The sequence below is a fragment of the Salvelinus namaycush genome, chromosome 3 (assembly GCF_016432855.1).
Source record: "Salvelinus namaycush isolate Seneca chromosome 3, SaNama_1.0, whole genome shotgun sequence".
Lineage (NCBI taxonomy): Eukaryota > Metazoa > Chordata > Actinopteri > Salmoniformes > Salmonidae > Salvelinus > Salvelinus namaycush.
In genome coordinates, this window is record NC_052309.1 from 25,081,191 (window position 1) to 25,094,129 (window position 12,939).

Consider the following 12,939-nt stretch of genomic DNA (forward strand, 5'->3'; position numbering starts at 1 on the left):
CATTTGGTTTGGTTTGGTTCAGGGACTGCGAGTTTGATGGTGTGTATGTGAAAGGGAATGTGGGGGTGTGGGCATTTGTTTACCAGCTCATCAGTGTGTGGATTGTGTTTAACACATGATACGATTGTGTGCGTGTGTGTGTGTGTGGAGTGAGTGTGTGTGTGTGTGTATGTTTGTGCATGCGCGCGCACACCGGAGAGGCGTAGACCAGCTGTATTATGCATAATGAAGTCTTGCATAGGCAATGGCTTCTGCCTCTCCGACATACATATTCATGGCTCGTTCTCAAGCAGGCTGCATAAAATAGTGGCTCAGTGTGTTCTGCGCACACTCACTCCTGCAGCCAGCCAGCAAGCCAGGGCTCAGCTCTACCAACACCATTAACAGGCTCCAATGCACTGCAATGAAAACACCTCAATGAATGAGGGGACATGGATGCGTTTCATTATACATATTTTCTATTGTTTTTCCTTATTGTGTTTTATTAGGACTGAACTCCCAGTTCTACTGGTGTCACCATATACCAGGTCAACACTGAACTCAGATGCTTTGGACTGAATTTGACTGAAAGGGGGTTTGTTGATGTGTTAACATGACATAGTACATTAATGGCTGGCAGTCAATACACAGTCAAATAAGGATGCTAGAATGTTTTGGCTGAATGATTTGATCCATTCAGACTGACTGTTTTTCTGAGAAGCAGCTCATGATTCCACAAAATGGAGATGGGAAGGCCATTTGAGCCATTAATTAACAACCAGCTCTCACAGTCTCACGTCAGAATTAGACATTCATCCATGGTTATCTAATATCAAATTTCGAAGTTGTCACAAACGTCAAATTTCAAAGTGTTTAAGGTTAAGTTTAGGCATTAACTCAGGTTAAGTTTAGGCATTAACTCAGGTTAAGTTTAGGCATTAACTCAGGTTAAGTTTAGGCATTAACTCAGGTTAAGTTTAGGCATTAACTCAGGTTAAGTTTAGGCATTAATGGGCCTCCCGAGTGGCACAGCGGTCTAAGGCACTGCATCGCAGAGGCGTCACTACAGACCCGGGTTCGATCCCATGCTGTGACCGGGAGTCCCATAGGGAGGCGCACAATTGTCCCAGCGTCATCTGGGTTAGGGGAGGGTTTGACAGGGGAGGCTTTACTTGGTTCATCGCGGTCTAGCGACTCCTTGTGGAGGGCCGGTCGCCTGCAGGCTGACTTCGGTTGTCAGTTGAACAGTGTTTTCTCCGACACATTGGTGCGGCTGGCTCCCGGGTTAAGCGGGTGGGTGTTAAGAAGCGCGGTTTGGCAGGTCATGTTTCGGAGGACGCATGACTTGACCTTTGCCTCTCCCGAGCTCGTTGGGGAGTTGCAGCGATGAGATAAGATCCTAAATGAAAAAGGGAGTAAAATACAACAACAACAAAAAATACTTAAAAATGAAACATTTAGGAATTAACTCTGAAATCTTAAGGTTAGGCATTAACTCTGAAAGGTTAAGGTTTGGGATAGGCTTAAAAACAAAAATCTCAAAAATTGCCTAGGAACCTTTGGAATCATTCAGATAATTACGCCCATTTGCCATCCCCGTCCACAACACTCTATCTAGCAAAATCTAAACCTACTTGAAGGTAACAGAGCTAACTGTTGACCCTAGTGGCCGGTGTCCACATTATCTCCTGGCGTCCTCAGACATGGATGGACGTCGAATACTGAATTGTATCACAGGTGACCTGGCTGTTAATTAATGGTCCGGATGGTTTCTCCTTCCATTGACTTGGATGGAAGTCACTTGCCCCCAGTTCACCCCCTCAAAATACAACTAACACACTGTATTCACACATAGTATGTTGTGTATATATTTTTTTGTCACATGCCAGTGCCACCATGGCAACCCCTCTGTCTCCACCCAGTGTGAGCATGCCCTAAATTCCGCTTGTGGCATGTGTGTGTGTGTGTGGTGTGTGTCTGTTTGTGACAGGCTTTGAGTGGGCTGGTTGACCCCACCCCCTCTCTCACTCACTCCGCACTCGATACTGCCCAGTACCCCTCTTTTAACCCCCCTCACCCCTCCAGCCCCCAGGCCCCTAATCTAAAGAGGGGTGGTCCTGCTGCGCCCCCCCCCCCCCCCCCCCCCATGCTCTCAGCCTGCCTTTCCCCCCTCCACCACTCCACCCCTCCACTTTAGTCCTCTCCCCATTGGGAGATTATAGATATTGCCATCTTTAATATGGGCTTTATGCTCGGGGGCCATTATCAGTAATCTGCAGAGGGGAGGGAGGGGAGGGGGCATGGCGCATGCATTGGGGTGGGGGAGCATGTCTGACCTGGATTCTGCAGTCCACCATCAGATGGACGGCTAGAGTTCATATTTACCATCTGTAACATGCTGCCCTCACTTCACATCTAACATCAATGTTATGTTGAGCCCAGACCATGGAGCCAGTAGTGAGTGCTACTGTTCTTTCAAGGGGACATGACTCGTGGCATTATGGACTAGCCCTTAGGTGGGATTATATAGCCTATGGAAGCATCATTATCCATAGGAGCTGATTTTACTCCAGGGTTAATCTCTAGACTCTGTCCGTGGTTCTGATCTTACTCTTGGGTAAATGTATAGAATCTGTCCATAGTGCTGATCCTGTGAGAAAAAGCTTCATAGATAATGGGTTGCTATCACCACCATCTGAAATCTGCAAATGTCTGCAAATGTAACCAACCTGTCTGTCAACAGCACAACGTACACACTAGCAAACACAAATTTACATTAAATTAGCCTAAGTGTTTACTCTAGGGTTACTAGAGAGCCTGGTGCAGATGGTTTGGACAGTAGTGTTGGAGGGGCTGGACAATAGAGAGAGAGAGTCTAGAGGTAGAGGTGAATGAACCCTCGCAAGGCTGCCGGCCCAGACGGCATCCCAAGCCGCTTCCTCAGAGCATGGGCAGAGCAGCTGGCTGGAGTGTTTACGGACATATTCAATCTCTCCATCTGCCAGTCTGTTGTCCCCACTTGCTTCAAGATGTCCACCATTCTTCCTGTACCCAAGAAAGTGAAGGTAACTGAACTAAATGACTATCACTCCGTAGCACTCACTTTTGCCATCATGAAGTACTTTAAGAGGCTAGTTAAGGATCATATGACCTCCACCTTACCTGGCACCCTAGACCCACTACAATGTGCATACCGCCCCAACAGATCCACAGATCACTCAATCACCATTGCACTGCATACTGCCCTATCCCATCTGGACAAGAGGAATACCTATGTAAGAATGCTGTTCATCGACTACTGTATATCTCAGCCTTCAAAAACCATATTGCCCTCCAAGCTCATCACTAAGCTCGAGGCCCTGGGTCTGAACCCCGCCCTGCGAAACTGGGTCCTGGACTTCCTGACGGGTCGACCCCAGGTGATGAAGGTAGGCAACAACACCTCCGCTATGATGATCCTCAACATGGGCGCGTGCTCAGCCCCCTCCTGTGCCCCCTGTTCACCCATGACTTCGGGGCCACCCACATCTCCTACTCAATGATCAAGTTTGCAGACGACACAGCAGTGTTAGGCCTGATTACCAACAATGACGAGACAGCCAACAGGGAGGAGGTGAGGGCCCTGGCAGAGTGGTACCAGAATAATAACCTTTCCCTCAACGTCAACAAATCGAAGGAGCTGATCGTGAACTTCAGGAGACATCAGAGAGAGCATGCCCCCATCCACATCATCGGGACTCAGTGGAGAGGTTGAAAAGCTTTAAGGTCCTCGGTGTGCACATCACTGACAACCTGAAATGGTCCATTCACAACCTCAGGAGGCTGAAGAAATTTGTCCTGGCCCCTAAGACCCTCACAAACTTCTACAGATGAACCATTGAGAGTATCCTGTCTGTATCACCACCTGGTACGGCAATTACACCTTCCGCAACTGCATGGCTCTCCAGAGGGTGGTGTGGTCAGCCCCATGCATTACTGGGGGCACATTGCCATCCCTCCAGGACATCTACAGCACCCGGTTTCACAGGAAAGCCAAGAAGATCATCAAGGACCTCAGCCACCCGAGCCACGGCCTGCTACCATCTGGAAGGCGGAGACAGTACAGGTGCATCAAAGCTGAGATCGAGAGACTGAAAAACAGCCATCAGACTGTTAAACAGTCACTACTAGCCGGCCTCCTCCCAGTACCCTGGCCTGAACTTAGTCACTGTTACTAGCCGGCTACCACCCGGTACTCTACCCTGCATCTTAGAGACTGCTGCCCTATGTACAGTGCCTTCAGAAAGTGTTCACACCCCTTGACTTATTCCACATTTTGTTGTGTTACACCCTGAATTCAAAATTTATCAAATCAATTTTTTTCTCACACAACTACACATATTACTCCATAATGACAAAATGAAAACGTGTTTAGAAATGTTAGCAGATGTATTCAAAATGAAATACAGAAATATCTAATTGACATAAGTATTTGCACTCCTGAGTCAATACAGTGATTACAGTTGTGAGTCTTTCTGGGTAAGTCTTTAAGAGCTTTGCACACCTGTATTGTACAATATTTGCACATTATTATTTAAAATATTCTTCAAGCCCTGTTAAGTTGGTTGTTGATTATTGCTAGACAAACATTTTCAAGTCTTGCCATAGATTTTCAAGCCGATTTAAGTCAAAACTGTAACTAGGCCACTCAGGAATGTTCAATGTTGGCTTGGTAAGCAACTCCAGTGTATATTTGGCCTTGTTTTAGGTTATTGTCCTGCTGAAAGGTGCATTTGTCTCCCAGTGTCAGACTGAACCAGGTTTTCCTCTCGGATTTTGCCTGTGCTTAGCTCTATTCTGTTTCTTTTTATCATAAAAAACTCCCTAGTCCTTGCTGATGACAAGCATACCCATAACATGAGGCGGCCACTGCCATGATTGAAAATATGAAGAGTGGTACTCAGTGATGTGTTGTGCTGAAATAGCCCCCAACATAACACTTTGTATTCAGGACAGTTTTTGCTGTTTTACTTTAATGCCTTATTGCAAATAGGATGCACACTTTAGAATGGCATGCATCCATTCTTACTTCCTTTAACTCTGCCATTTAGGTTAGTATTGTGTAACTACACAAGCCATTAAACTCTGTAACTGTTTTAAAGACACAATTGGCCTCATGGTGAAATCCCTGAGCGGTTTCCATCCTCTCCGGCATCTGAGTTAGTAAGGACGCTTGTATCTTTGTAGTGACTTGGTGTATTGATACACCATCCGAAGTATAATTAATTCACTTCACCATGCTCAAAGAGATATTCAATGTCTACTTAATTTTTTTATTTTTACCCATCTACCAATAGGTTCCCTTTTTTAATAGCCATTGGAAAATCTCCTTGGTCTTTGTGGTTGAATCTGTGTTTAAAATTCACTGCTTGACTGAGGGACCTTACAATTATATGTATGTGTGGGGTACAGAGATAATGTAGTAACAGATTGAGTCCATGCAATTTATTGAGATAATGTAGTAACAGATTGAGTCCATACAATTTATTATGTAACTGGTTAAGCACATTTTATATACTGTATTCTAGTCAATGATCATCCTATATAACTACTGCTGTACACACCTTTTCTATTCATATACTGTCCATACTGTCTATACACACCATCCTCTTTAAAAAAAAATCTCACCTTTATTTAACAAGGTAGGCCAGTTGAGAACAAGTTCTCATTTACAACTGCGACCTGGCCAAGATAAAGCAAAGCAGTGCGACAAAAACAACAACACAAAGTTACACATGGGATAAACAAATGTACAGTCAATAACACAATAGAAAAATGTATGTACAGTGTGTGCAAATGTAGTAAGGTTAGGGAGGTAAGGCAATAAATAGGCCATAGTGGCAAAATAATTTAGCATTAACACTGGAGTGATAGATGTGCAGATGATGATGTGCAAGTAGAGATACTAGGGTGGAAAAGAGCAAAAAAATAAATAACAATATGGGGCTGAGGTAGTTGAGTGTGCTATTTACAGATGGGCTGTGTACAGGTACAGTGATCGGTAAGCTGCTCTGACAGCTGATGCTTAAAGTTAGTGAGGGAGATATGTCTCCAGCTTCAGTGATTTTTGCAATTCGTTCCAGTCATTGGCAGCAGAGAACTGGAAGGAAAGGCGGTCAAAAGAGGTGTTGGCTTTGGGGATGACCAGTGAAATATACCTGCTGGAGTGCGTGCTACGGGTGGGTGTTGCTATGGTGACCAGTGAGCTGAGATAAGGTGGGGCTTTACCTAGCAAAGACTTATAGATGACCTGGAGCTAGTGGGTTTGGTGACGAATATGTAACGAGGGCCATCCAACGAGAGCATACAGGTCGCAGTGGTGGGTAGTATATGGGGCTTTGATGACATAACGGATGGCACTGTGATAGACTACATCCAATTTGCTGATTAGAGTGTTGGAGGCTATTTTGTAAATGACATCGCCGAAGTCGAGGATCGGCAGGAACGTCAGTTTTACGAGGGTATGTTTGGCAGCATGAGTGAAGGAGGCTTTGTTGCGAAATAGGAAGCCGATTCTAGATTTAATTTTGTATTGGAGATGCTTAATGTGAGTCTGGAAGGAGATTTTACAGTCTAACCAGACACTTAGGTATTTGTAATTGTCCAAAAATTCTAAGTCAGAACCGTCCAAAGTAGTGATGCTAGGCGGGCAGCAATCGGTTGAAGAGTATGCATTTAGTTTTGCTTGCATTTAAGAGCAGTTGGAGGCCATGGAAGGAGTGTTGTATGGCATTGAAGCTCGTTTGGAGGTTTGTTAACACAGTTTCCAAGGAAGGGCCAGATGTATACAGAATGCGTAGAGGTGGATCAGAGAATAACCAGCAGCAAGAGCGACATCATTGATATATACAGAGAAAAGAGTCGGCTCGAGAATTGAACCCTGTGGCACCCCCATAGAGACTGCCAGATGTCCGGACAACAGGCCCTCCGATTTGAAACACTGAACTCTATCTGAGAAGTAGTTGGTGAACCAGGCGAGGCAGTCATTTGAGAAACCAAGGCTATTGAGTCTGCCGATAAGAATGCGATGATTGACAGAGTCGAAAGCCTTGGCCAGGTCGATGAAAATGGCTGTACAGTACTGTCTTTTATCTATGGCTGTTATGATATTGTTTAGGACCTTGAGCGTGGCTGAGGTGCACCCATGACCAGCTCAGAAACCAGATTTCATAGTGGAGAAGGTATGGTGGGATTCAAAATGGTCGGTGATCTGTTTTGTTAACTTGGCTTTCGAAGACTTTAGAAAAGCAGGGCAGGATGGATATAGGTCTATAACATTTTGGGTCTAGAGTGTCTCCCCCTTTGAAGAGGGGGATGGCCGTGGCAGCTTTCCAATCTTTAGGGATCTCAGACGATACGAAAGAGAGGTTGAACAGGCTAGTAAATAGGGGTTGCAACAATTTCGGCGGATAATTTTAGAAAGAGAGGGTCCAGATTGTCTAGCCCAGCTGACTTGTAGGGATCCAGATTTTGCAGCTCTTTCAGAACATCAGCTATCTGGATTTGGGTGAAGGAGAAGCGGGGAGGGCTTTGGCAAGTTGCTGCAGGGGGTGCTGAGATGTTGGCCGGGGTAGGGGTAGCCAGGTGGAAAGCATGGCCATCTGTAGAAAAATGCTTATTGAAATTCTCGATTATCGTAGATTTATCGTTGGTGACAGTGTTTCCTATCCTCAGTGCAGTGGGCAGCTGGGAGGAGGTGCTCTTATTCTCCATGGACATTACAGTGTCCCAAAACGTTTTGGAATTAGTGCTAAAGGATGCAAATTTCTGTTTGAAAAAGCTAGCATTAGCTTTCCTAACTGACTGTTTATATTGGTTCCTGAATTGCCTGAAAAGTTGCATATCGTGGGGGCTATTCGATACTAATGTAGTACGCCACAGGATGTTTTTGTGCTGGTCAAGGACAGTCAAGTCTGAAGTGAACCAAGGGCTTTATCTGTTCCACATTTTTTGAATGGGCATGCTTATTTAAGATGGTAAGGAAAGCCCTTTTAAAGAACAACCAGGCATCCTCTACTGACGGGATGAGGTCAATATCCTTCCAGGATACCCGGGCCAGGTTGATTAGAAAGGCCTGTTCGCTGAAGTGTTTTAGGGAGCGTTTGACAGTGATGAGGGGTGGTCGTTTGACCACGGGCCCATTACGGACGCAGGCAATGAGGCAGTGATCGCTGAGATCCTGGTTGAAGACAGCAGAGGTGTATTTAGAGGGCAGGTTGGTCAGGATGATATCTATGAGGGTGCCCATGTTAACAGATTTACCATTGTACCTGGTAGGTTCCTTGATAATTTGTGTGAGATTGAGGGCATCTTGCTTAGATTGTAGAACGGCCAGGGTGCTAAACATATCCCAGTTTAGGTCACCTAACAGTACGAACTCTGAAGATAGACGGGGGGCAATCAATTCACATATGGTGTCCAGGCTGGAAGACCAGTCGTGATGGATCGGCGGGGCTCCGTGTCGGCAATATAGGGTCCAGGCCAATTGGCAAAAGAGGTATTGTAGCCCACAAATTTGCGGGTATACCTCTTCGGCTAGCCAGGAGATGGGCCTAGCTCGAGGCTAGCTCAAGGCTAACTGATGCTTGCTTTGGGACAGAGGCGTTAGACAGCAGTAGCCACTCAGTTGCAGCTAGCTAGCTGCGACGATCCAGTGCAATGGCCTAGAGCTTGCGGCAGGAATCCGGTGATGTGGTGGAGAAAAGCAGTCTGATATGCTCTGGGTTGGTATCGCGCTGTGCAGACTGGCAGGTATTGACCGAGCTAAAGCTGTCTGGTGTCCGAGCTAAAGGTGAAGACCGCTAGCCGTGGCTAACAGTGACTACTAGCTAGTAGCTAGTTAGCTGGCTAGCTTCTGATGGAGGTTCCAGTTATAACGTATACAAATAGCAGATCCGTACCACATTGGGTGAGGCGGGTTGCAGGAAAGTATATTTAGATCATAGTTGGAAAGTGAGATGAAAATATATACAGTTGAAGTCGGAAGTTTCCATACACCTTAGACAAATACATTTAAACTCAGTTTTTCACAATTCCTGACATTTAATCCTAGTAAAAATTCCCTGTCTTAGGTAGTTAGGATCACCACTTAATTTTAAGAATGTGAAATGTCAGAATAATAGTAGAGAGAATGATTTATTTCAGCTTTTATTTCTTTCATCACATTCCCAGTGGGTCAGACATTTACATACACTCAATTAGTATTTGGTAGCATTGCCTTTAAATTGTTTAACTTGGGTCAAACATTTCAGGTAGCCTTCCACAAGCTTCCCACAATATATTGGGTGAATTTTGGCCAGGTTTGTAGGCCTCCTTGCTTGCACACGCTTTTTCAGTTCTGCCCAGAAATGTTCTATAGGACTGAGGTCAGGGCTTTGTGATGGGCACTCCAATACCTTGACTTTGTTGTCCTTAAGCCATTTTGCCACAACTTTGGAATTATGCTTGGGGTCATTGTCTATTTGGAAGACCCATTTGCGACCAAGCTTTAACTTCCTCACTGATGTCTTGAGATGTTGCTTCAATATATCCACATAATTATCCTACCTCATGATGCCATCTATTTTGTGAAGTGCACCAGTCCATCCTGCAGCAAAGCACCTCCACAACATGATGCTGCCACCCCCGTGCTTCACGGTTGGGATGGTGTTCTTCGGCCTACAAGCCTCCTTCTTTTCCCCACAAAGATAACGATGGTCATTATGGCCAAACAGTTCTATTTTTGTTTCATCAGACCAGAGGACATTTCTCCAAAAAGTACGATCTTTGTCCCCATGTGCAGTTTCAAACCGTAGTCTGGCTTTTTTATGGCGGTTTTGGAGCAGTGGATTCTTCCTTGGTGAGCGGCCTTTCAGGTTATGTTGATATAGGACTAATTTTACTGTGGATATACATAATTTTGTGCCTGTTTCCTCCAGCATCTTCACAAGGTCCTTTGCTGTTGTTCTGGGATTGATTTGCACTTTTCGCACCAAAGTACGTTCATCTCTAGGAGACAGAACGCGTCTCCTTCCTGAGAGGTATTACGGCTGCATGGTCCCATGGTGTTTATCCTTGCGTACCATTGTTTATACAGATGAACGTGATACCTTCAGGCGTTTGGAAATTGCTCCCAAGGATGAACCAGATTTGTGGAGGTCTACAATTTTTTTTCTGAGATCTTGGCTGATTTCTTTAGATTTTCCCATGATGTCAAGCAGAGGCAGTGAGTTTGAAGTTAGGCCTTGAAATACATCCACAGGTACACCTCCAATTGACTCAAATGATGTCAATTAGCCTATCAGAAGCTTCTAAAGCCATGACATCATTTTCTGGAATTTTCCAAGCTGTTTAAAGGCACAGTCAACTTAGTGTATGTAAACTTCTGACCCACCGGAATTATGATAGAGTGAATTATAAGTGAAATAATATGTCTGTAAACAATTGTTGGAAAAATTACTTGTGTCTTGCACAAAGTAGATGTCCTAACTGACTTGCCAAAACTATAGTTTGTTAACAAGAAATTTGTGGAGTGGTTGAAAAACGAGTTTTAATGACTCCAACCTAAGTGTATGTAAACTTCCGATTTCAACTGTACGAAAAAAAACGACGAAACCGACTGTTTACAGGGGACAAGACAAACACACGTCCGACTGCTACGCCATCTTGGATTGGGTGTATATGTAACAGTATAACTTTAAACCGTCCCCTCGCCCCGACACGGGCGCGAACCAGGGACCCTCTGCACACATCAACAACTGACACCCACGAAGCGTCGTTACCCATCGCTCCACAAAAGCCGCGGCCCTTGCAGAGCAAGGGGCAACACTACATCTAGGTTTCAGAGCAAGTGACGTAACTGATTGAAACGCTACTAGCGCGTACCCGCTAACTAGCTAGCCATTTCACATCCGTTACACTCACCCCCCTTTCAACCTCCTCCTTTTCCGCAGCAACCAGTGATCCGGGTCAACAGCATCAATCTAACAGTATAACTTTAAACCGTCCCCTCTCCCCGATACGGGCGCGAACCAGGGACCCTCTGCACACATCAACAACTGACACCCACGAAGCGTCGTTACCCATCGCTCCACAAAAGCCGCGGCCCTTGCAGAGCAAGGTGCAACACTACTTCTAGGTTTCAGAGCAAGTGACGTAACTGATTGAAACGCTAGTAGCGCGTACCCGCTAACTAGCTAGCCATTTCACATCCGTTACACTCACCCCCCTTTCAACCTCCTCCTTTTCTGCAGCAACCAGTGATCCGGGTCAACAGCATCAATGTAACAGTATAACTTTAAACCGTCCCCTCGCCCCGACACGGGCGCGAACCAGGGACCCTCTGCACACATCAACAACGGTCGCCCACGAAGCATTGTTACCCATCGCTCCACAAAGGCCACGGCCCTTGCAGAGCAAGGGGCAACACTACATCTAGGTTTCAGAGCAAGTGACGTAACTGATTGAAACGCTACTAGCGCGTACCCGCTAACTAGCTAGCCATTTCACATCCGTTACATATATTTATATATATATTTATATTCTCTGACATCGCTCGTTCTGATATTTCTTCATTCCTTGCTTTACATTTTTAGGATTTGCGGGTTTTGTTTTGTATTGTTAAGTATTATTGCACTGTGGGATAAAGGATGTATGCATTACATATTTTGGGGAATGGTGAGATGGATTTGTGCATCCACATATGTCCATCTAGCATATAGTCCTTTCTCTCTCTTCTAATCTTCCCCTCCTTGATTCTGAATTGTGGGTACTCTCCCTTTCTCTCTCTGATGGGGTTCTGTACCCCTAATCTGAGCACCCAGTAGGAACACTCCTGGTGTGTGTGTGTTGTGTGTGTGTGTGTGTGTGTGTGTGTGTGTGTGTGTGTGTGTGTGTGTGTGTGTGTGTGTGTGTGTGTGTGTGTGTGTGTGTGTGTGTGTGAGTGTGTGTGTGTGTGTGTGTGTGTGTGTGTGTGTGTGTGTGTGTGTGTGTGTGTGTGTGTGTGTTTGATAAATATGAAAGAAGATTAAACAGACTTAACTCTGTGTCTGGCATACAAATTCCAATCACATAACTGTGTTTTTCCTCTTGGTGTGTGTCTGTGTGTCTGTGTGTGTGTAGAGGTAGAGGCCTCCTCCCCCATCCACGTAACCCACCAGAGGCTTTAACTCAAATCCCTGGCTTTCTGCATCACATGACTGATGTTTGCAGCTGGGCATTTGACATACATTTGTTATGATTATTTTGCTACACATTTGAAGGGCATTCATGTTCCTCCCCTTCTTTTGTTTTATTACATGTGTTTATGTGTCATTACTTTTCAATCTCCCTTTTTACTTCTAGCGTAATTTTTATTGAATAACACGCGGGCAGAGTTCCAGATATGTATTTTGAATATGGAGCTCAACAGTGTTTTTCATGCAATTCGTTATCTGTTGTTTTGCAACAGTGACACTTAGCTTATATAGTTCTACATGTCACTGACTTTTCTCTACCCTACCTATTACCAACTATCCTATCTCTCTCCCCATGCAGTACACAGTGAGGATGTGGGCTCTACCAGGCTGTACTTTGTGAACGCATCCCTGCAGAGGCTGACCTACTCCAGCTCGGTGGGGGTGTCTCTGCCCTGCCCGGCGGGCGGCACCCCCACCGCCATCCTGCGCTGGTACCTGGCCACCGGCGATGACATCTACGACGTGCCCCACATCCGCCACGTCCATGCCAACGGCACCCTCCAACTCTACCCCTTCTCACCCTCCGCCTTCAACTCCTACATCCACGACAACGACTACTTCTGCACCGCAGAGAACCAGGCTGGCAAGATCCGAAGCCCCAATATCAGAGTCAAAGCTGGTGAGGAGAGGGGAGATGGGGGCGGGGGGAGAACATAAAAAGCGGAGGGGAAAAGAGTGAATAGGAGAATGAAGGGACAGGTGAAGA

At 45.6% G+C, this 12,939-nt stretch overlaps 1 protein-coding gene across 1 annotated transcript in view; it reads left to right on the top strand.

The window, feature by feature from the left end:
- The window catches only part of LOC120043743 (Down syndrome cell adhesion molecule-like protein 1 homolog), a 96,950-nt gene that overhangs the window by 9,698 nt on the left and 74,313 nt on the right, over nt 1-12,939 (top strand). The window contains exon 2 of the mRNA XM_038988307.1: nt 12,532-12,852. Coding sequence (XP_038844235.1) covers nt 12,532-12,852 — 321 coding nt within the window. The remainder of the gene's footprint in view (nt 1-12,531; nt 12,853-12,939) is intronic.